Source organism: Mauremys reevesii, linkage group 4, assembly GCF_016161935.1.
Source record: "Mauremys reevesii isolate NIE-2019 linkage group 4, ASM1616193v1, whole genome shotgun sequence".
NCBI lineage: Eukaryota > Metazoa > Chordata > Testudines > Geoemydidae > Mauremys > Mauremys reevesii.
Genome location: NC_052626.1, coordinates 20050032 through 20071930, shown reverse-complemented (window position 1 = coordinate 20071930; position 21899 = coordinate 20050032). Strand labels below are relative to the sequence as shown.

The 21899-nt window shown below is 43.6% G+C and overlaps 2 protein-coding genes across 13 annotated transcripts in view; one reads left to right on the top strand and one right to left on the bottom strand.

Moving 5' to 3' along the window:
• Positions 1–1544, bottom strand: part of XRCC3 (X-ray repair cross complementing 3) — a 28193-nt gene extending 26649 nt beyond the window's left edge. For 6 of the 10 annotated variants that reach the window (XM_039538522.1, XM_039538527.1, XM_039538525.1 and 3 more), the window contains exon 1: positions 1269–1544. Coding sequence is in view for 3 of the 10 variants with exons in the window: in XM_039538524.1 (XP_039394458.1) it covers positions 643–645 (3 nt within the window). In the remaining 7 variants the exon portion in view is untranslated. Of the gene's footprint in view, positions 1–642; positions 906–981; positions 1011–1268 lie in introns of those variants that run through there. The other 4 variants (XM_039538523.1, XM_039538524.1, XM_039538521.1 and 1 more) reach the window with 4 other exon arrangements.
• Positions 1153–21899, top strand: part of ZFYVE21 (zinc finger FYVE-type containing 21) — a 30635-nt gene continuing 9888 nt past the window's right edge. The window contains exons 1-6 of one of the 3 annotated variants that reach the window (XM_039538533.1): positions 1153–1234; positions 8458–8508; positions 12889–13057; positions 15493–15568; positions 18748–18839; positions 19812–19865. In XM_039538533.1, coding sequence (XP_039394467.1) covers positions 8470–8508; positions 12889–13057; positions 15493–15568; positions 18748–18839; positions 19812–19865 — 430 coding nt within the window. In that variant the 5' untranslated portion in view covers positions 1153–1234; positions 8458–8469. Of the gene's footprint in view, positions 1235–1642; positions 2020–8457; positions 8509–12888; positions 13058–15492; positions 15569–18747; positions 18840–19811; positions 19866–21899 lie in introns of those variants that run through there. The other 2 variants (XM_039538531.1, XM_039538532.1) reach the window with 2 other exon arrangements.

The following is a 21899-nucleotide window of genomic DNA, read 5'->3' as shown; positions in this document are numbered from 1 at the left end:
TAAGAAGATATTTTTACATACAGAGAACATGAAACGGTGGAAGTACCCATACCAACTGTAAGAGGCTAATTAATTAAGAGAAGTTATTATCAGCAGGGGAGAAAGAGTGATAATCAAGATGGCCCATTTCGGACAGTTGACATGAAGGTGTGAGAATACTTTAACATGGGGAAATAGATTCAATTAGTGTAATGAACGAGCCATTCCCAGTCTCTGTTGAAATCTAAGTTAATGGTCTTTAGTTTGCATATTAATTCAAGTTCAGCAGTTTCTCACTGAAGAGACAAAGAAACCCTGACCTATGCCAAACAGCCCTGCTACACCTTTCCCCTGGGATTCCAGGGGTGGGGCAGACCTGGAAAACCCACTTAAAAACACCACCACAGAAATTGTCTTGTTTTTGACTTAATTGGCTTGTGAGTTGCCTGTTGGCTAGTAGCTTGTTGCTTCTTTTTTCGATCAGCTCCAGGCAAGCAGGGGGGAAGAGTGTGAGGGGTACGCAGCCGGCCCACCATAGTCCCAGACTGCACACCAGGGGGAAAGCTAGTCAAATACACTCTTGGGGTTCTTACGGACTAGCTTGTTTTGAAATGGGATGAGCCTGATTTTTGACTTAGTGTGAAAGTCAGGGTGCTTATTTACCATGTGAAAGTTGGCAACTGAGGGGTGGGGCTCTTCCCACGAATTAGACACCTCTGAGGAAAGCCCACTTCACAGGTGACAGCGCCACACACGGCACCACAGCTGTCATCTGTGGAGCAAGAAGGGGGTGACACTGAGCCCAGTCTACACAGGGGGCTTGCCCCCGTTCAGCCACCACAGCCGCCTGAGGCAGCCAGCTCGGGCGGAGCGGTGCCTCCCAGCAGGGCGCGATGCCCCACAGCCCTGGGTGAGGCCCGAGGCCCGCCTACGCCCGCGCTGAGGAGGGCGCGGCTCGCCCCACGGCGCAGGCAGAAGAGCGCCAGCGGCATCGGGACTCACAGCACCGGGAGGGGCCGAAGCGTCTCTTAGCCCCCGCCGCGGCTCCTGGCGGCACCGGGGGTGGATAACGGTGGGGGTGGGACGGTTAAACGGCCACACCCACAAGGTCTGACCCGGAGCCGGAAGGGGAGAATTTCCCTACCCCAGCCGCACCCGGTCCCGCCTCCAACGTGAAGCCCCGCCCCGTTTTCCAGACGCTTCCTCGCCCCAGGGAAGCCTCGCGACCCGCGCTCCCGGACCATACGGCGCGTAGGTAAAACCGAGTCGCCAATCAGGGAGTGACTTGCCTGAGTCTTCGCACGGCCACGGCCAACCACCCTCGCAGCTTGCCAGCCAATCAGCGGGCACCACGCCCAAGAAGGCGAACGGGATGGGCGCCCTAGAGGTTATAGATGGCCGCTAACCCGAGGATATTTGTCTGGAGCCGCGCAAGGCGCGCACCAATCAGAGATGCGGTCGAAAAGCCCAATCAGATGGCGTCAGGGTCAGACCAATCCCAGGGAGTCTATTCAGAGCCCTAAAGGGGTGCCGGCGAATCAGAGCGTTCGGAGTCGTGGCCTTCCTGAGGGATCAACCCTTGGTTCCGCCCTCCGCACATTCCGATTCGCTCATTGGTTACAGGCTTTCTCCGGGTTCAGACACTCGGGCGGCCTCTCCTCCTCTTTCGGGGTTAGGGGATGGTTTTTCGAGCTGCGCATGCGCCTTAACTGCGGTACTACATTGCGATAGGGGATTGGCTGAGAGTATGAGCAGGCCACATTCCATTGGATGAACGTAGTAGTGGGCGGGTTACTAGTCGGAGTGTTCATTGGCAGAGAGCGGCATCAGTTTTAGGGAAGTAACGGGAGATTGGGTGGCGCGCTGCCGTTCGTTGCTTGGGCTGGTAGCGGGGGCGCTGTGGGAAAGATGTCGGGCGGGGAGGCCTGTGATGGGAAGAAGCTGGTTCGCTCGTCCAGCGGGCTCCGCATGGTGCCAGAGCACCACGCCGCCCGCAGCCCTTTCGGCCTGGACGAGCCGCCTTGGGTGCCTGATAAGGACGTAAGTGCGGGAGCGCGACCCCCCTTTCCGCCCCGACCCTCCTGTCCCCCGCCGGCGGGACGTCTCCCCGCTCCCCTTTCCGCCCCGACCCCCCCCGTCCCCCGCCGGCGGGACATCTCCCCGCTCCCCTTTCCGCCCCGCCCCCCCCTGTCCCCCGCCGGCGGGACGTCTCCCCGCTCCCCTTTCCGCCCCGACCCCCTTGTCCCCGCCGGCGGGACGTCTCCCCGCCCCCTTTCCGCCCCGACCCCTGTCCCCGCCGGCGGGACGTCTCCCCGCTCCCCTTTCCGCCCGACCCCTGTCCCCGCCGGCGGGACGTCTCCCCGCTCCCTTTCCGCCCCGACCCCCCTGTCCCCCGCCGGCGGGACGTCTCCCCGCGCCCCTTTCCGCCCCGACCCCCTTGTCCTCGCCGGCGGGACGTCTCCCCGCCCCTTTCCGCCCCGACCCCCTTGTCCCCGCCGGCGGGACGTCTCCCCGCCGCCCTTTCCGCCCCGACCCCCTTGTCCCCGCCGGCGGGACGTCTCCCCGCCCCCTTTCCGCCCCGACCCTCCTGTCCCCCGCCGGCGGGACATCTCCCCGCTCCCCTTTCCGCCCCGACCCTCCTGTCCCCCGCCGGCGGGACATCTCCCCGCTCCCCTTTCCTCTCTGATGCTCCTTCCCACCTTGCCTTTGGGCTCCCCCTTCACCACCGGCCCCCGCTTGTGGGTCCGTCTTCCCCTTCACTCCTGGCTCCAGCACCCCTTGACCCGCCTGGGTGAGCCCCTTTCCCCCGCCTCACTCCTTGCATTGAGCTGCTTGGACTCTGACTTCCACTATCCAGATGCACCTGTGGTGAAATCCTTTCTAAGGTGCCTGTGGGGATCCCAGGGCCCTAACCCACCCCTGGGGTGTTCGGGTCACTCCCCTCATTACAGTGGGGCTCAGTATTTTCCCTTGTGTTGGGCTCTGCAGAGACCCTTCCCTGAAGCGCTAACAGTCCCATAGGCAAAGGAGCCTGCCCTCCACCCTCCCCTCAAAAAACACTTCACTTATGTGTCTGTGCCTTGGCTTCTCTTTCTCTCCCTGTTGTATAGGGCCCAGCAAAGCAGCCTCAGTGGCCTGGAATGGAAGGATATTGGGACGTTAGTTTTTTTTCCCCCTCCACTCTTTATTTTATCTTATCACTCATATCTTGAGGCTGCCTATGTGTCTTGTCCCATCTTGTTAATACGTAGTTCCCATATTTGCTGGCAGGAAATACCCTCTCTGCTGAGGCAAAATAATTATAGGCAAAACCTCATGTAAGTGTAGAAAGCTGTCTTGCTGGAGAAATGGCTAAGGAGAGGGTTCTGTTGGGTTGACTTAAAAAATGTGAGTGAATCTGCTTCCTAAACAGTGGTGGGGTGGGGGAAGGCAAGTGAAGTTAGTGTCCCTTTTTGTTGCTGTTTGATTTTGTTAGTCACTGCTCTTTCTGCTATGTTTATCTGCAGAATAATGGGCTGGAAACCTGGCTTAGCCCATGTTTTAAAAACTGACAAGCCAGCAAATGCATCTCATTTATCTGGCTGTGCATAGAGTGTATTTCCTTTCTGTTGTAAACAATGCACAGTATTTCACTTATTAGGACTAGTCTACATTGGCAACGCTAAAGCACTGCCATGACAGAGAGCTCTCCCAGTGCGCTAAAAAAACCACCTCCACGAGAGGCGTAGCTACCAGCACTGGGAGCGTGGCTCCTAGTGCTGGTGCACTGTTTACGCTGGTGCTTTACAGCGCTGAAACTTGCTACACTCAGAATTTGTTTTTGTTTTTTCACACCCCTGAGTGAGAAAGTTGCAGCGCTGTAAAGTGCCAGTGTAAACAAGCCCACAGGGTCATGGATTGGCAGTGACATTGGGGATTTTTATGTTCCTATGCAGCATGAGGTGTGGGTCGCTTGTCAGGTTTATCTGGATGCATCTCACTTAATTATTTCTCTGCTATTGTGGAGACCTCAGGCATTAGTGTACCTCAAACCCTCCTGTTCTCTTCCTGTGGCATGTAATCGTTTAGTCTCCTGTGGGCTATTGTACTTTGGTCTAATTTGGGTTGCTGGCTTTAGTATGTGGGTGGGTATTGGTGGCCTGTGGCATACAGGAGATCAGACCAGATGATTTGGTGGTGGTCCCTTCTGGTTTTAAACACTGGCTATAAAAAGGATAGGGAGAGTTATTTTCCAGGATCATTTTATTCAAGGGATTCCACCACAAAAGTAACTGGGGTTCCTGATGAGATTAAAATGCTGTGAACTAAGAAGCTCTTAATGGAAATACTTTTTATTCTTAAATGCATTTAAAAAATAAAACTAATTTCTAAGATTGTGGCCTCTTATCCTTGAAATAAACTTTTGCTTACTAAGATTGAGAAAGAAAATGATTATGGATGTATTTAACACAGATGAGTACAAATACCTTTCTAGAATAAGTAGTTAGTGGGGAACTCTCTGATTTAGTAAAACACCCAGGCATGATAGGATGTCAAGATAGGGTCAAACACAGTCAGAAAAATGCATCCACTTCTTTTTCTTTTGATGGTGATAAATATTACGTAGCTTGACACATCTTGCACGTAGATGCTAGCAAAGATAACACATATAATAGTAGTCTGTAACAATAGAGATAAGTGTAATCAGTATTTTATAGTGTCTCTTGTTACCATTGTTTTTATGCTAATACCAGTATTAAAAGAATGTCCAATTTAGATAGGCCTATTAAATCAATTGTTTCACTTCCAGCACTAGATGCTGATTTTTGGTATATTTTGTATGAAAATTCTTGTTTTGAATGCAACGTCTGAGGCCTGGTCTACACTTAAAAATTTTACTTGCATAGCTATGGTGGCTAGGAGTCTGAAAAAAATCGGATGCTTAACCAACATCATTGTGTCAGCAAAAGCCTCAATGTTGATGACGTTATAGCAGCAAATAAGTAATCTTGCTGGAATAACTTGCTTTGTGTAAGGAACTGATACAAACTATACCAGTAGAAGAGCAGGTATTGTATACCTACATCAGTGCTCCCAGTGTAGACATGACCTGACATAGTCCATCTGTAAATTGACTCTCCTGATTTTTGTTTGAGACAGGGTCAAAGTATTACAGTATTTGAACATAATTCTTCAGTATTTAATATACTGTGGCCATTACTGTTCTGAAGATGAAAAAGTGAATTTGTTTATAATCTGTTGTTGCATTCACCCAAGTTAGTGAATGCAGTTTCATTCTATTTATATTGGTCTTAACCTTGCTATTTCATGGAAATAAGGTTTCTCACAGTACTCTTAAGTAAATACTCTGTAGAACATTCCTCCATATCCTTTTGTGGATAGATAACTATGCTTCATGCACAGCACATATACAGTTGCTGTATATGTTTGTGAACGTATGGATGCAACTGTTAAAACTTATTTTCTTGTTTTATTAATTAGAAACCTCTTTTGTTCTGTTTGTGATGGTATATTTGCTCTTCCTTCAGCTATCCAAGAATAGTTTGACATACAATTAAAAAAAAATCTATTTTCCTATAAGATTTTCTCCAAAACTAGTTCAAGCCTCATCCTTTTCTCTCTGTCAACAGAATATAGAAATGGAAGCAATAGGGTTCACTTGGTCAATTCTTAATGTATTTCTATATGCAAGCACATCCGGGGATAACAGAAATGGCCATCAATTGTACAAGCACCAATGAGATTGCTTTTTAATAAGCATATATTGGTTTTAACTGAAACAAAGTCCTATTTTTTATTTATCTGCCATGTAAATGGGTCATCAAAGCCAGGATCACTTCTGGTCAAAAGAAGTCTCAGAAGTACTGTGTTGATACATGTCCATGATATTTAATGTGAAAGTAAAATATTCTGTTAGGAAAACGTCGTTCCGTGATGTTTAACACCAGGGGCTGTTCTCTAATATCAGGCATGCTCATGATGGCAAGGGGGCATTTTCCTTTTTCTTTTTTTTTTTTTAATGGAGGTGGTAATTGTGAAATAAAGAATGTAGTTACTCCTTATTGGAGAATAAGGTACACTTTTCATCCAAGCTGTGCAGTTAGCATAATACAATAATACCTACCTCTTTTATATAACTTTTCATCCATTGGCCTCAAAGTGGTTTAAAGAAGGTCAGTATCATTGTCACCATTTTACAGGCGAGGAAACAGAAGCATGGGGAAGGCAAGTGACTTGCCCATTTTCAACCAGCAAGCCAGTTTAAGAGCTGGAAATTGAAGCCATGTTTCCTGAGTCCCACTCCAGTGCCTTGTTCACTAAGCCATACTGCCATCCTTGCTAAATGGTGATTTCTGTAATAACCTCCCTCTTGTGGTATTTTCCATTGTTTTATATTCCATTTTTTCCACTTTCCGCTTTTAAAAGCTCTGCACCGAGGGGAAAATATTAGGGAAGTAACTATAATTTGTACCTGAAATTGCTAAAGTGTGTGATCAGTTTGTACTGTATAAGCTGGAGCAATAGAATTAAAGGGCTTAGTGCATTGAACTGATAATTCAGTGAAGGTAAATGTGCATTTCTGTAGCCATTCTGACAGGGGTTTGATGTTCAGTACATCTTTTGAAAGAACATTCATAATTTGAGACCAGTACTGATCATTCTGGTTTTAAGGAAGCTTTTAGAAACTTACTGGTTCTTGTATAATATTTTAATTTGAACAGTTGAGCAATCTCTTTAATTGGTGCTGGCTAGTTGCAGATTAAGTGCAGGTACTGTGCTTGAATTAGCTAAATTTCATAAGTGATTTAATGCATCAAGCTGTAGTTAAAAGTAGGTGGCTCGGGAATTTGAGGTTTGTGACTTAGCTGATGTGGCATTTCTTGGGTAGTTGTTGCTAAGTAGTTGCTACTGAACTTTGATACTGATCTGGAACCTGCTGAAATATCTAGAACTTTCTGAAATACACCATGAAAGTTCTAGTTACGTTAAAGAACTTTACAAAGTAAGGAGTTAAATACTGGGAGCATGATAACAATAGGCAAATCACAACTTTTGTATGCTCAGCAGTTAGCTCATTCTCAACCTTGAACATTACAACCTGCTTTATTTTAAATTCTGATACTCTGTTTTGGAGCCTGTTACAAGGGGATATTGACTAAGGCACAGTGTTTTATCCATGATTTTCAAAATGTACCATGAGATATTCCACCTGAATGGTCACTGAAAGCAAGAGAGACCTCGGCTTAATATATCATCTGAAGGACAGCGCTCCTAACTGCAGTATTCTCTTTCCCCTCTACCACATTTCTTTGCCCCTTCACCTCCCAACCCGTTGCCTTGTGCTCTCAATTTTAGATACGTTTATATGTATTGCACTGGCATCTAGGGGCCTCAATCAGGGATTAGGGCACCATTGTGCTAGGCATGGCACAAACATAAGATGATGATGGGCTCTGGTCTAAAGAGCTTACAGTCTTTATAATTCCAAAAGCTATTGCAGAACCTGAACATATTACCACCTGTCCCAAATGTCAAACACAACATTGGATTAATAGCCTAGCAGATAAACCTGATACTATCCAAGGCTTTATAATTGAAATGTTATCTGGTATTATGTGTTGAATTGAAACAATGTAAAAATATGAGGGACTCTGGAAAGATGCCAGTGATGTAAAATAGTGCTGTAGATCAGCACGTTAGTGAGTGACTTTTGTTAGTATCTGCGTAGAAAATGCCATAATAATAACCACATCTAATACTTATTGAATAAAGTTTCTCTCAAGCACTGTTACCAGTTTAGACCACAAAACCCAGAGCAGCTGGCTCTTATCAAATGTTTAATGAGAGGAGGAAAAAAAAATTGTGACTTCATATATTTTTTTTTCTTTCACCAAGCTCTTTCTAGGAAAATGTTCTAAACTATCAAGTGACATTTTGCAGATATAGATTTAGCCATCATGGTTATAGGGGGGAGACGGAGGAGGGAACAGAACTTCCAAGATAATTATGCTATTTTTCAGATATTTTTAACTACTGATAATGTTGCTGAAGTGCATAAACTAACAGCACTTGTGAATTAAAAATGTGTAACAGTAAAATAAATGGATAGTTAACTTGTATAGTGTACGTAGAAGATAATACAAATTTGGAGCACAGAACTGGCCACGTAGCATAGTGGACTATGCATGAGATTGGAACTCCTGAGTTATAATCCTTACTGTTACTGATTTACTTTGTGCCTAGGGAAAATCAATTTTTTTTGCTCTTCCTTCTCTGTGAGATGTGGATAGTACTTGCCTACCACACAAATGTTCAGAAGATTAAGATAAGCAAGAAACAAGCATTATTTAGATGCTACTTGCATGGGAATTCATTAGAGCTATTTAACTTTCTAGAAATTACTCTAATATGTTTAGTCTTGTGCATTGTCTCTGGATAAAGATGTACATAAATCTTGTACTCTTTACTGCCTTCTAGTGTCCAAGATGTATGCAGTGTGAAACGAAGTTTGATTTCATAACCAGAAAGGTAAGAGAGAGCAACAAAACATAATAGCCTAAATACATTAAACTGTGGAACTTTTTTTGTGAACTCTTGTTTTGAAATGTGTTGAAACCTCTCTTTCAAAAGGATACTTTCAAGTACCTTTCACCCATAATTTGATGTGCCTTAAAAATAGCTTTTGTTTCCCCCCTCTAGGAATAGGTCTTCATCCTTTTTAATCTATTATTCTGCTGTGAAATTTAAAATAAATTACTATTTTTAGGACTAAAATACTTTGCTGGTTTTGAAGCAACATGTAAGTAACACTTCTCAAAATATGCTGTTGTCAGTAATGCTGGCAAGTAAACGACAAACCATGTTCATTTCAGTGCACTCAGAATTGCATAAAAAATTGGTTATGTGACTGAAAGAGTCTAGTATTAGGAAAACTTGTTTTCAAGGCTATAATCAGGCTTTCCCTAGAATCCTAAAGTACTTGGACAAAATGTGCAAAACAAATAATGGGTGGAGATATTGGCAAAAGATGCATTTGCTATAAGTAAAATTAGTTCTTTTGTTGAATTATGAACAGTAATTCATTGAAATTGATGGGGTGGGCTGTACTGGGCATGTAATTCAGTCCATCCATATAGAGTATTTTAATTAACTTTTATGTTGTCTTCCGTTGCATGAACTTTTACTAGCAAGCAGCATAGAGAAGGTACTGTCTTACTGAGAACTACTGTCAGAGGAGACGGAGCATATTGCCGAGAATCTGGAGCTTCTCCTTGGAGAAAGGGAGACGGAATGGTTTCAGATTGCTAGTTTGTGCAAAAGTCAGCAGGACAATCATTCTAGCTATGAATAACATTCCCTGCATAACTACCTAATTACACAGACATTTTGCTAGCATACACTGATGGAAAGGAAGAAAGATGGATGTAAGATGCATCTTGGGTTGAAACACTTGTTTTGCAATGTATTATTTGGAATGTAAAGCCCAACAGATATGGTGTAACGAAGTGGAAAATAAATCTTATTAAATATGGTATACTGGGAATCTTCAGGAATCCTAAAAGTATTAGACTGGTAACTATGATAAGTAAATGTGGCTGGTCAGTGAGGAGGATGGGCATATTGGAGAGGTTGATTGGTGGTTCTGTGCACATAAGTTTTGCTCCCTAATTAAAGAAATATTCAGAAACTCAAGCTATCATTTATTCACATCAGGGGTTGAGACGTATTTTGATCCATAAGTTGGTTGCCTGACATGCTCCATCTCCCATGGAGAGTTTTACTATGTAGCATGAATTACTTTAATTTCCTCTGTGATCTCAAACAAGGAATAGCTATTGTGCATGTCATAATTTCCAGTGGAAATAATGATTTGGGGTCCCACTACTAGCAGAGAAATTGAAGTTTTTGCATGAGTGCTATTCTACCAGCTTTGAAGACCTCAATGGGGATGCCATCTGGGCCCAGCACCTTATTGTTTCTAGTCTGAGTGATGGCATGCCAAACTTCCTCAGGAGATTTGGGGGGGGAGGGTCAGCAAGAGGGTCTATTACTGACTGCTCAGGAATGGACTGGGTGGTGGCAGCTGAGACTTCAGATTCGCAGTTCGATAGCATCTCAAAATGTTCCTTCCAATGTTGCTTGAGGTCTACATTGTCCTTAAGAAGGGTGGAGCTGTCCTGAGATTGCAGAGGGGTTGTGTCCTTTGAACTTGGCCCATAAATGACTTTTGTTGCTTGAAAAAAGCTTCTCATGTCATGTTGATCAGCGAAGCTCTGGATCTCCATTGCCTTTGCTTGCCACGACTGATGCATGGTGTCACGCAGCCTCCTTTGAACTACAACTTTAAGCCAATAAGTGTCTCTTTTTGCTGGTTAGAGGGTTCATTTTACCAAGTGCAGATGTGCTTCTCTTCTGATGAATAAGTGCTAGGATTTCCTCATTTTCATCAAATCCAATGTGGTGAGTGGAGTATATGCCTTGTGAATTCAGCATGTGCCTTGTGAATAATGGTCTTGAACTCCTTCCAATGTATTTGGATGTCACTGATGTTGTCAGGTAGGTCAGAGAACCTCTCAGTGAGGCATTGCTGAAAAGTCTAATGACTAGCATGATTTTGAAGTTAATGAGAAAATTTGACCCAACCTAAAGAGTGCCAATATTGTTACCATTTTTAAGAAAGGGGACAAGTTAATGTGTGGAAATTATTGAGGGGAAGATCCTTGCTCGCATCCTTTTGAACAATCTCCTGCCTCTTGCCAAAGTATCCTTCCGGAATCCCAATGTGGTTTCAGACTGTCTCGGGACACCACCGACATGATTCTTCTTGCACAACAGATCCTAGAGAAGTGTATAGAACAACACCAGCCATTGTTTATGGCATTTATTGACCTAACCTAGGCATTTGATTCCCTCAGTTGTGAACCGTCATGGAAGGTCTTTTCTAGGTTCGGCTGTCCGTTGAAGTTCATTTGCGTTCTCAAGTTACTTCATGATGGGATGACCAGCACTGTCCTCTTTAATGGGTTAGAGATGGACCCGTTCACCGTCTAGACTGATGTCAAACAGGGCTGTGTTATTGCCCCAACCCTTTTTTTCAATCTACGTTGCTGTGATCTTGATTCTTATTTGTGACTGCCTTACTCAATCTCAATTCTTGAAGAATCACATGGATGGCCAGTTCTTCAACCTGTGGCATCTTCATTCTAAAACAAAGGTCACTAGGACTGTTATTACAGACCTTCAGTATGCTGACGACTGTGCTATCCCCATGCACACTGAGGCTGAGTTGCAATCCACCCTAGATCTTTTCTATGGTGCTATCATAGCCTGGGACTTTCCTGCAACATTGGGAAGACTAAGGTGTTCCATCAGCCTGTCCCAGGATAAGTTGCCCCACTTCTCCCACAAATTGTCATCGGTGGTGAACGCCTGGAAAATGTTGAGCATTTCCCTTACCTTGGTAGCTGCCTCTCCCACACAACCTATCTTGATGTGGAGATTGAACATAGTACCTGCTGTGCCAACACGTCCTTTGGAAAGTTGCTTCGTCAGGTCTTTATTGAGAGATCTGCGAATGGAAGCTAAGTTCCTGATCTACAATGCAGTGGTCATCCCCACTCCCTTTTATGGGTGCGAGACCTAGGTGATGTACCAAAGCCATCTTAAGCATCTGGAGTTGCACCTACAGTGCTGCCTTAGGAATATTCTCCATAGTAGATGGGAAGACTGTTGCACCAAGGCCAGCATTCTCTCTGCAGCTAACATCACCAGTGTTGAGGCGAAGATTATGAAACATCAGCTTTGTTGAGCTGGTCATTGTGTGTAGATTGCCAGTACTTGTGTTCCAAAGCAAATGCTCTTTTCTCAATATAGTCTTTGTAAGAGGACCCACGGGGCAAAAAAACACTACAAGGACTCCCTGAAAGTATATTTTAAGAAGGGAGGTGTTGACCTCACAAATTGGGAAGAGCTGGCTGGCAATAGACGGCAATGGCATCACATCACACATCAAGCCTCAGCTGTTTTGAAGAGAACTGCCTTGCGCACAAGGCTGAGAAACAGCACAGGCAGAAGGAAAACGTATAATATCCTGGCCAGCAGTTGTGCTTTCTCCAAACAACCCCCTGTCATGTATGTGGGAAAACCTGTAGAGCACAGATAGGACTCCTCAGCTATCTTAAGGCTCATCAATGACTTTTCCTCCTGGCAGGTATCATCCTTGTATTGAGGGATAGCCGTTGCTGCCCACTTGCTGCGAACTTATAATTGCTGTGAAATAGGCCTTATCACGCTGGCCAATGATTTGCCATTATCCCAACTTCACTGGACACTTGTAGAATCTTTCTTTGTTCTACTAACTGATATTTCTGTTAGGGTTAAAAATAAAAATCATTCAGTCTATAAAATCTGGAATTGCTTCTGTCACTATTAGACATGGAATTAAATATTTGGAGGGAGAGGAGTGGGCTGAGGATGGAGCCCAGTGGAATCTCCATGGAAAGTGAAGAGGACATGCAAACCACCATTATGTTTTGCAGTCTTGTTGATAGTGAGGACAAGGATCTAATGGTCCATGGAGACTCCTTTTCACCCTTGTGCACTCTGGTAAGACCTGAAGCACAGTGCTCGGGTGTCTGGAGAAGCTTGCACTGCTATTGCTCATGCTAGACCGTCTTTAGAGTTCCAGTCTCCAGAGATGTCATTTTAGCACTTCTTACTATCTCTAGAATCATGTGACACTTAATTAGCCATATCTAGTATTTTTTTTCCCTCTATGTATCTTGTTACTTGCTCACCTAGTTTCTCTTGTGCATGCCAATGCTTCAGGAGTAGTAGTGTTGATGTGGTAACATTATCAGCTCTCTTATTAATTGCATCTTTTGTAATATTAGTGTTTTTTTTGCCTAGCACCACTGCCGGAGATGTGGGAAGTGCTTTTGTGACAAATGCTGCAGTAAAAAAGTGCCTCTGCCTCGTATGTGCTTTGTAGATCCTGTGCGCCAGTGTGCTGAATGTGCTTTCATCTCTCAGAAAGAAACAGAATTTTATGACAAGCAGCTTAAAGTGCTTATGAATGGTAAGTAATACATGCACAACCATTGTTTTGATCTTGTACATAGTTATTCGAGCGAGTGTCAAACAAATAATGAGATAAATAGCAGAACTAATTCCCTTATGTTGTCAAGTAAGGTGCTATGTTGCAGTCTCTAGAAATCTCTTTTGAAATACTTTCCCACTGTCTTTTTTTTTTCTTGTTTGCCCATTATTTTGTTATCTAGCCAGATCTGTTCGGCTTCTACAGTCAAAGGAACTCTAATGCCTCTTACTAGCTGATGAATGTATGAGGTAATAGCTCTCTTGTAATATTGCACTTTATTAAATCACATCCCTGTACACACAATGTGGATCAAATACACTCTTAACAGTAAAGAGAACAATTTTGAAGTCTTATAATAGAGAATACATGCTTCAAACTTCATTTCAGCCTCTGATCTCTTCTTCCTCCCTAGACTGTGTAGGTGGCTGTGATTGTCACTGAACTGTCAACTGTGAATAGATTTAAAGAGCAGTATGAAATATAACTGGAGCCCTAATTGTACTGATTTTAAAAATGAAGAATCTGATGTGTCTTTGTTAAATTTTTAAAATATCCTGTGACTATTTAAAATTGGGAACATGCCTTTCAAGGGATGCTGAATGTGACTTTAATAGGTATTTTCAGTAGTTAGGCAAGAGCACACCTCTAATTAGAATGCACATTCCTGGTGAGATGTCCTACAGCTCCATGAGCATAGGAAGGAATGTACCAATTTCTATAGAACACTTACATTTTGAATTTTAACACTTTTGGTCTCTTTGGTTTGTGAAAGACTCAGCCAAAATTAGCGCTCCTGATGGGGTGGGAAACATGCTCTGCGAACACATCTACACATGGATTACGTATAACGTCGTGCACTGGTTATTCTAGAATGTGCTCTGGGGGTGAGGCACAGGTGGCTTTTAAATTATTTGTAAGGGGATTATTTTATTCTTCTCAGTTATAGTAGTATAACTTCATTAACTCTGATGGAGTAACTCCTGACTTACACTGGTGTAACTAAGAAAATCTGAGCATGGGGCAGTCCTGAATTGAACGGCCACCTGCCAATAAAATCTTAATATCTCACTGTATATTCTGTACACTTTTCTAAAAGTTTTTATAATATTTTTACTAACTGCAACATTTGATGGCAAAAATGGTCCACTGTAATAGCAGGAAACTGTCCCACAATCATTTGATACTGTTCTTTGCCTCTTGCTTTGAGGTTGAGGGTGTACCTTAAATCAGGTAAACAGTATTTTAAAATTCTGCATATTTTGTGAAAATAACATAATATAATCACACCAGTTTCAATTATTTTTGGTCATTTATTTCAAAATACCTGTCGGCAAGTATATCTGTAACAACAGGAAATATTTTTTGACAAATAGATTCCTTACTAGGCATATTAATACAGAACTCTGAGTAATAATTCATATGAACTACAATACAGAAGCTTAATTTCCTGCACCCCTCAGAAGCAGTGCAAATGCTTGGGGGAGTCAGGGGTAATGGAGGAGTTGAGGGAGAGGGAAGTAAACTGCTGGGAAGGAGCCTGGGTGTGAACTTGGAGGGTTGTTTGGTATGAGCGGGAAAAGTATTGAACAGGGTTTTTTGGGGGGTTGGAAGGGATTGTTAGGGAGCTTCCCCCATGCAGACCCTGGCTGACACCTAGCCTCTCCCATTCTGTCAGGCACATCTGCCCCGACCCCATGTGGCTGTGCGCCCTTCTCCCCATCTCCATGTGGTCCTGCACTCCCTGTCCCCATGTCTCTGTGCTCCCGTTCAGCAACCCACTGTCCCTATGTGGCCCTGCACCTCCCTCCCCCATCACCATGTGGCCCTGCACCTCAACTCCCATTCAGCCCCTGCCCCAGTCTATCCTCCCCCACTAGCCCTTATGAGCCCCTATTTGACCCCCCCAGCAGCCCCATGCTATTTTTCCTCATTGCTCCAGTTTCCTGGGCCTGGCCTGACAGGCTCGTTCTCTTCCCTAGCTGGCTGGGAGCTGCTGCTGTGTTCCTGCACCACAGTGCCCTCTGGTGGGGAAAAAGGCAGAACTGTGTCAGCATTTCAGCAGAAGCTTTTTTCTGCACAAAAAAAATAAAAATATGCGCACAGTAGCATAGAATTCCTCCAGGAGTAACACATCGGAGAAAAAATATTAACTGATCACAGGATGTTTAGTTACAGCTACACCATTTTGCTGCTCACGATCACAGTGAACTCTTTTTATGTGCTTTTCAGGATTAGACTTTTAAGATACATGGGGTAAAATGGAGAGCATAACGTAGCTTAGTGTTCAAGCCATTAGGATAGGTGCATTAAGTGCAAAAGTTTATAAAAATTTTTGATATGCTAACTTCTTTCTTAAATTACAAATTTAGCATTTGAATAACTGAATAAATACTTGGGGATTTTTTCCTACTAAGGTGCTACATTCTCTGTTGCTCGGGGAACATCAGAAAAATCTGAGCTGATGGTTTGTCGACTTTCCAACAACCAGAGGTGAGAAATGTGAATGGAAACTGCACTTGTTAAATCTGGTTAGGTTTTTAAATTTTTGTTTAATCTCCCCATCCCTGCTCTTCATGAGGGCTTGTATGTTGCCTCTACAGCTTTCCTGCTGGTTTATGTGCTCTAAAATGTTTCCAGAATCAGCAAGTGGGTACATGGGTCCTACCAAATTCACGGTTCATTTTGATCAATTTCATGGTCAGAGAGTTTTAAAATTAGTCAATTTCACGTTTTCTGCTGTTTACATCTGAAATTTCACAGTGTTGTAACCGTGGGGGTCCCAACCCAAAAGTGGTTCTGATCTTCTCCTTTCTGAGCTGCCATGCCTGGCCCTAACCTAACCCGGCTCCCAGCCTGCCACGGCCGGGGCAGCCCTCCACTGGCCCCAACTCTGCTGCAGCCCGGCCCCAGGCACAACTGGGGTGGCCCAGACCCGACCTGCCGGGGAAGGGGTGCTTATCCTGCAGCCCGAGCCGTGGAGCTGCTGCGGCAGGGAGAGGTGATGTGTTATATTGGTGCACATAACAAAATTAATTCCACACGTGGTTGGGGAAAAACTAGAGGGAACACTGGTCCTGTCCCTCCCCAGCCCAGCAGGGACTCACAACTAAGAGCGCCCTGGCTGGGATGCTCCTAGGAGCAGGGGGGTATCTGATCCACCTCCACAAGTCTCAGCCAGCTGCAGGAACATCCGGTGCTGGACAGGAAGCTTCCTGCAGTAGGGGGAGGCACTCAGACGTGGGTCTGATTTCCCCCCCCCCCTTCCTGTTCTCCTTTCCAGAGCTGCTATGCAAGGGAAGGACAAGTCCTGTCCCTCCCCAGCCCAGCAGGGACTCTCAGCTAAGAGCTCCCTTTGTTGCAGGAAGCTCCCGGGGCTGGAAGGACAAGTCCCCTCCCTCCCCAGCCCAGCTGGGACATGCAGCTAGGAGCCCCCTGACTGGGGCACTCCCAGCAGCAAGTGGGAGATCAGATTTCACAGGGAAGGGCTTATTTCACAGTCAGTGACACACTGCCATGAAATTGATAGGGCCCTAGGTATGAGCAGAGGGGAAGCCCTTTTGGGCTTACATGTTGCATCATCAGAGTCTGGTTGTTTTTTTGCTACTGAAACCTTGCTGATCACAGCAAAAACTTACATTAAAAGTATGTCTACATTGCAAAAAATGACCCACGGCAGTGAATGTTAGCCTGGGTCAGTTGACTCGGACTCAGGCTACAGGGTTAAAAATAGCAGCGTAGATGTTCCTGCTTGAGCTGGAGCCTGGGCTCTGAGATCAACCACCCTTGTCAGGTTTCAGCCAGGCCTCCAGCAGGAGTGGGAATGCCTACACTGCTATTTTTAGCCCTGTAGAGCAAGCCTGAGTCAGCAGACCTGGGCGCTGAGACTCGCTGTGGCGGGTTTGGTTGTTTTTAGTTTTAAATTGGGTTGGTGTTTTTTGCAATGTAGACATACCCTAAGAAGCTTGGATGGCTCCAGAAATTGATGATGGAATATTATGAAGTACTTTGCATGTAAGCCATTAATTTGAAGCTGGCTAGGCAAGTAGTGACAGACTGTTGCTGTCTGCTAACTGGTTGTCCATAAGAAATGAGTTCTATATACTGTGTGCTACTGTACAGTCCACATGACTAGTCTAATTTTTATTTGTATACTGGTAGCTTCCAAAACCTATTAGGTGATGTACACACAAAGGAAGTTTGTCCTTAACCCCCTCAGAGCTTTTAATCTGCAAAAACTTGTATCAGAGGAATGCTGGGGATAAAGAGGTACAATATACAAGCGGAATCCTCAGGACGATGACAGGCACATGTCTTGCAAAGTTAAGGTGGGAGAGGACCAGCGTGTGGAGTAGGAGTTTGGTAACGGACACTGAAGAAAGGGTGAATTTTAGAGTTCTTCTGAAAGACGAAAGCCTGGTTCTGGAGGAGGAGAAGAGAATCTGCTGATCCCAAGGTTGTGGGGTTAGGTGGAAGGAAGAATGGAGGAGCAGTGTAGGGCCCCTCTCCTCAGTGGGGGATGGAAGTTATTGGTTGCTAGTGGACTTGTGGCATGCAAAAGACCAGGTGAGTGCCCTGTCTCTTTCTTTGAGGGAGAAGGGAGGTTCCTGTGTGGGAGATGAAATAGCCAGGAGGAAGCCTTCAGATAATTTTGACAAGTTTCTTAATTTAAACTCCTACAACCAGAGGGAGGTGGAGTATTGCTCTATTGGAGGTGGATAGGATAGAGGGATGGTTGGTTGATTGTGAATAAAAGTGGAAAGAAATTGTAGTGTAATTTTAAACAAACTGCCTGCTGTCTAGTATCGGGGGGTAGCAGTGTTGGTCTGTAGCCACAAAAAACAATGAGGAGTCCGGTGGCACCTTAAAGACGAACAAAGGTATTTGGGCATAAGCTTTTGTGGGGAAGAAGTGGGTTTTTTGCCCATGAAAGCTTATGCCCAAAAAAAGTGTTAGTCTTTAAGGTGCCACCGGACTCCTCATTGTTTTTGGGTTTTTTTTGCCTACTGTGTGTAGTTTTTGTTTGTTTTTAACCACTTTGGGGTAGGTGCAGTCTTCTGTTGTGTGTTTGTTTAGTGCCTAGTACAGTGAGATCTCAACCCTAGTTGACCTGTAGGTGCTATTGGAATATAAATAATGTGTTGCCAACAGTAATGGAAAGGATACTGGTTGAGAGGGCATGAGAGGAAAAAATTAACCATTGAAAAAATTGTTTCAAAATGTTTATTTTAAAAATGGAACTCATGCATAAGGTTCCAGCCTCCACAGAGCTGTGTGTGATCCTCAGACTGTAGATGGTTAGACAATGTCTTTCAAAAAAGCCTCAGTTACTTTCCTTCTTGAGGATGCTCTGCAGGAAGTTTTGCAAGAGGCACCTGGCAGTCTCTCATAGCTTTAAACTGGCTTTAACTGAAGATCAGAAGGTTGAGGGGGAGGGGAGTTCTTTTTTTAGTTGGTTGATTGAGTTTGTTTTTTGTATTAGGAAGAAAAGCTTTTATCTTTACTGCTTGTGATTAAGACTGTAGTAATTAATCCCTGTGAGGTTTGTGTTAAAGTACATAAACTGCCAGGATACTGTTGGTAGAACCTGTTGTTTCTCTTGAATCAGACTTATTTTGTAAACTTGAAAACTGACACACTTGTAAGAAGCAATGTTTTCTTCTGTTGTGTAGATATTTGTTTCTGGATGGAGACAGCCATTATGAAATTGAAATTGCACAGATTTCAACTGTCCAGATACTTACAGAGGGATTTACTCCTGGAGGTAAATCTTGCAATGAATCTAAACTAATGGTCATAAGTTATGAATTTGTAATGCTTTTCTTTAACCTAATAAAACAATCCACCTTCTTTTACCCTGACAACTCAGATGTGGGTGCTTCATTTCACTCTGAGTACAGAGGCAGCATTTGGAAGCCTATCCTTGTGGCTGCTGACAGTAGCATTTTAGAGAACTCAAGAATTCAGAATTGACTTCTGACCTTTTGATCCTCAACCCAATAAACTTTGTATCTTAAATCAAGTGACAGTGAACATATGCTCTGCTGCCGCTTCCCACTTCTGAACCATAGAGATGCACTCTTGATTGAGTGGGGGTAGTGCTGGAGAAGAACTTTGGTCATCAGAATGGAAAGTATCAGGACCCAGATGTGGCCTGCTTTTGCTTGAAGCAAACATTGTAAGGGATAGACTCTGGAGTTGATGGAAGTGCAGTGTCAGAGAGGATGTTATCTATAACATGTTAAGAAGTAAGAGTCTAACCACAGATTGGGACCAATTAGTATTATCAAATTAACAAACTGTTAACCACATACCAGTTAGATGTAGTTAACCAAACACTCATGCAGAGTTTTACTTTTCACCTGATCCCTGATTATGGCCAACCGAAATCTGAATGGGGTCACTAACTTTTACCCAAGTCCTACAAAATATGCTCATCAGGCACAAACCCAGTATTAGAGTACACTAAATAAAAAATGGGAACAAAGATTTCGAAAGTGATTCTTTACCATTAATAATTTTGTCAAGTACTACTGGACTTTCTAGATGTGAGATTTACAATGAATGTGGGATCAGTGTAGTCACTGTGTAATTTCTGTCTAATGAACTAACTCCTATATTCAGATCAACCAAATGTGTGGCTATTTGAGTGTAACTTAATGCTCCTTTAATTTCTTTATTCACTACTCTTCTGACTAATTTTTCTTCTCACTGCTTGCCTACCTTCTTGATGTAGAAAAAGATATTCACACTTATACCAGCCTTCTGGAGAGCCAACACATTACTGAAGGTCAGCAATGTTGTTGTGAACTTGATTCACCTGAGCATGCTGTTATGATGCCCTTTTCAGTGCTGCTTTCTTCCTCTCCTCTTTGCGGTCTACAGATCTGACTGAAATTAATTTTGGACAACTTGTGTTTAAAAGTGTTAGATTTAAACATGTATTTTGTGTGATGCCCTTAGAAAGAATAGGAACACACAGAAATTATCCAATCTAAATTCTAAAGTGGAGAATATTTTGACTATTGGAGGAAGACTTAAAATACTTCTGCCTTGATCAGGGCTCCCTTAAATCAGCTAGTTGTGGCTATTCCCCTTGCTGACGGGCACTATGCATCTCCCACTTCCTGCTGCACAAATGGGTTGGCACTAGTGTTCACGTCCTGAAGCGACCAAAGTACTGCTGCTCAAGATGGGAGGATGGATAGAGGAAGAAAGGTGTGGATGTGTTGAATGTCGATTATAGAATAAATGAGGCAGCAGAGGGAATGGGTAAATGGAAGGAATAGAATAAGATGTGGTGGAAACAGAAGATACTGTCCTCATAAGTCTTAAACTTGATCTCTGGCAGTCACTCATTCCTCATGGAGAGGCAATTACAGGGAACGCTAGCCTTGACATTGGAAACTATTTTAGAATATCTTTAACATGCATCACTGCAGTTTCAGCAAAAACTACCCATAATTAACATGCCAAATTAGGGAAACGGAAACTTACACTTCATTCAAAAAGTGACCAAAATTTAGTATCGCTTTGGAGTTGTAGGTCTATAACTAAGACAGTTTAGTTTCTTCCACTTATGTCTCATGAAGAAAAAATACTGGTGGCTCAAACAGTTTGCTGTTGGGCCAGTTTGTAGACCAAAGCAGTAGTGAAATCACAATAGAAATTATTGAGCACCAGTTGGAAGCTTTGTTCTAGTGCTCATAACAAAATATTGTAAATAAATTGATTTTCTTTAAGTATCTTTGGTAACCAATACATGGGCAAGTGTGCATATTCAAAATGGATAGTTATCTTGCTATTCTGCTTCAATATACAATCTTAACAGTTGTCTTGTGTAGCTGGGTATGTAGAGTTATATGTACACGAAATGTATTGCATATGTAATTGGCACGTCATGAGATTTTAAAAGTGGATCTTCATAAAAACCTTAAATTTGGACAGTCAGTATCTTTGGCATGATTTGATTCTTAAGATAAGGATTGTCTGCCCCTTTGAGGGGAGAAGCTAGCCATTTGCCCAAGTAGTGTGGGAGGGGTTGCTTGTTTTGTTTTGGGTGGAAAGATGGGCTTGTGACTAAGCAAATCATGAAGAGAAAATACTGGTTACTATATTTGTTTTTCTCCTGTCTTGCTGTGTGCTGTATTGTTTATGTAACCTACTACTGACTTTTGCTTACTGGTAGATCACGTAATCACGTTTGCAACAATCTGAAATTGGTCAAGGTCCCAGTACAGTGAAAGTTAGGCACTCAGTTTTATAATACAACTAGGTAAATTGGAGAGGGCAGAGGAATCTAATTGCTCCTTTTGCAAAGAGACTGAAAAACATGTTAACTCATAAATGTAATTATGGGGCTTGTGGTCAGAAGCTTAGTGCAAGATTATCTTTGTGCCTGGATTTCTCTTACATAGTACCATAAGGATACTGACCCCTTAGGGCCCTACCCCATATGCAGATAATCTTGTCATTGAAATAAATGAGGCCTTTGTATGCATAAGGAGCATTGGATTAGGCAGGTGAGGTGACCTCCAAGGGGATTGGTTTTTGAAGGTTCTGGCGACTTAGTTAACCCTATAATAGTGTACTAAATGCCCCCAAACAAAACGTTACAGTATGAAAGATATGGCCATTGCTACATGTTATTCCATACTAACCTTTCTTGACTTTTAGGCTAACCTGATTCCTATGCGTGTTCCTCACTTCCCTCCTTGTCTTCACTGGATGGCCTATTAATATCATAACTTAAAATCACATCTAGAATATAAATTCTAGAAGGTGGGGTGCTCTCCCACACAGTTCCTTGAGTGGATCCATCCTC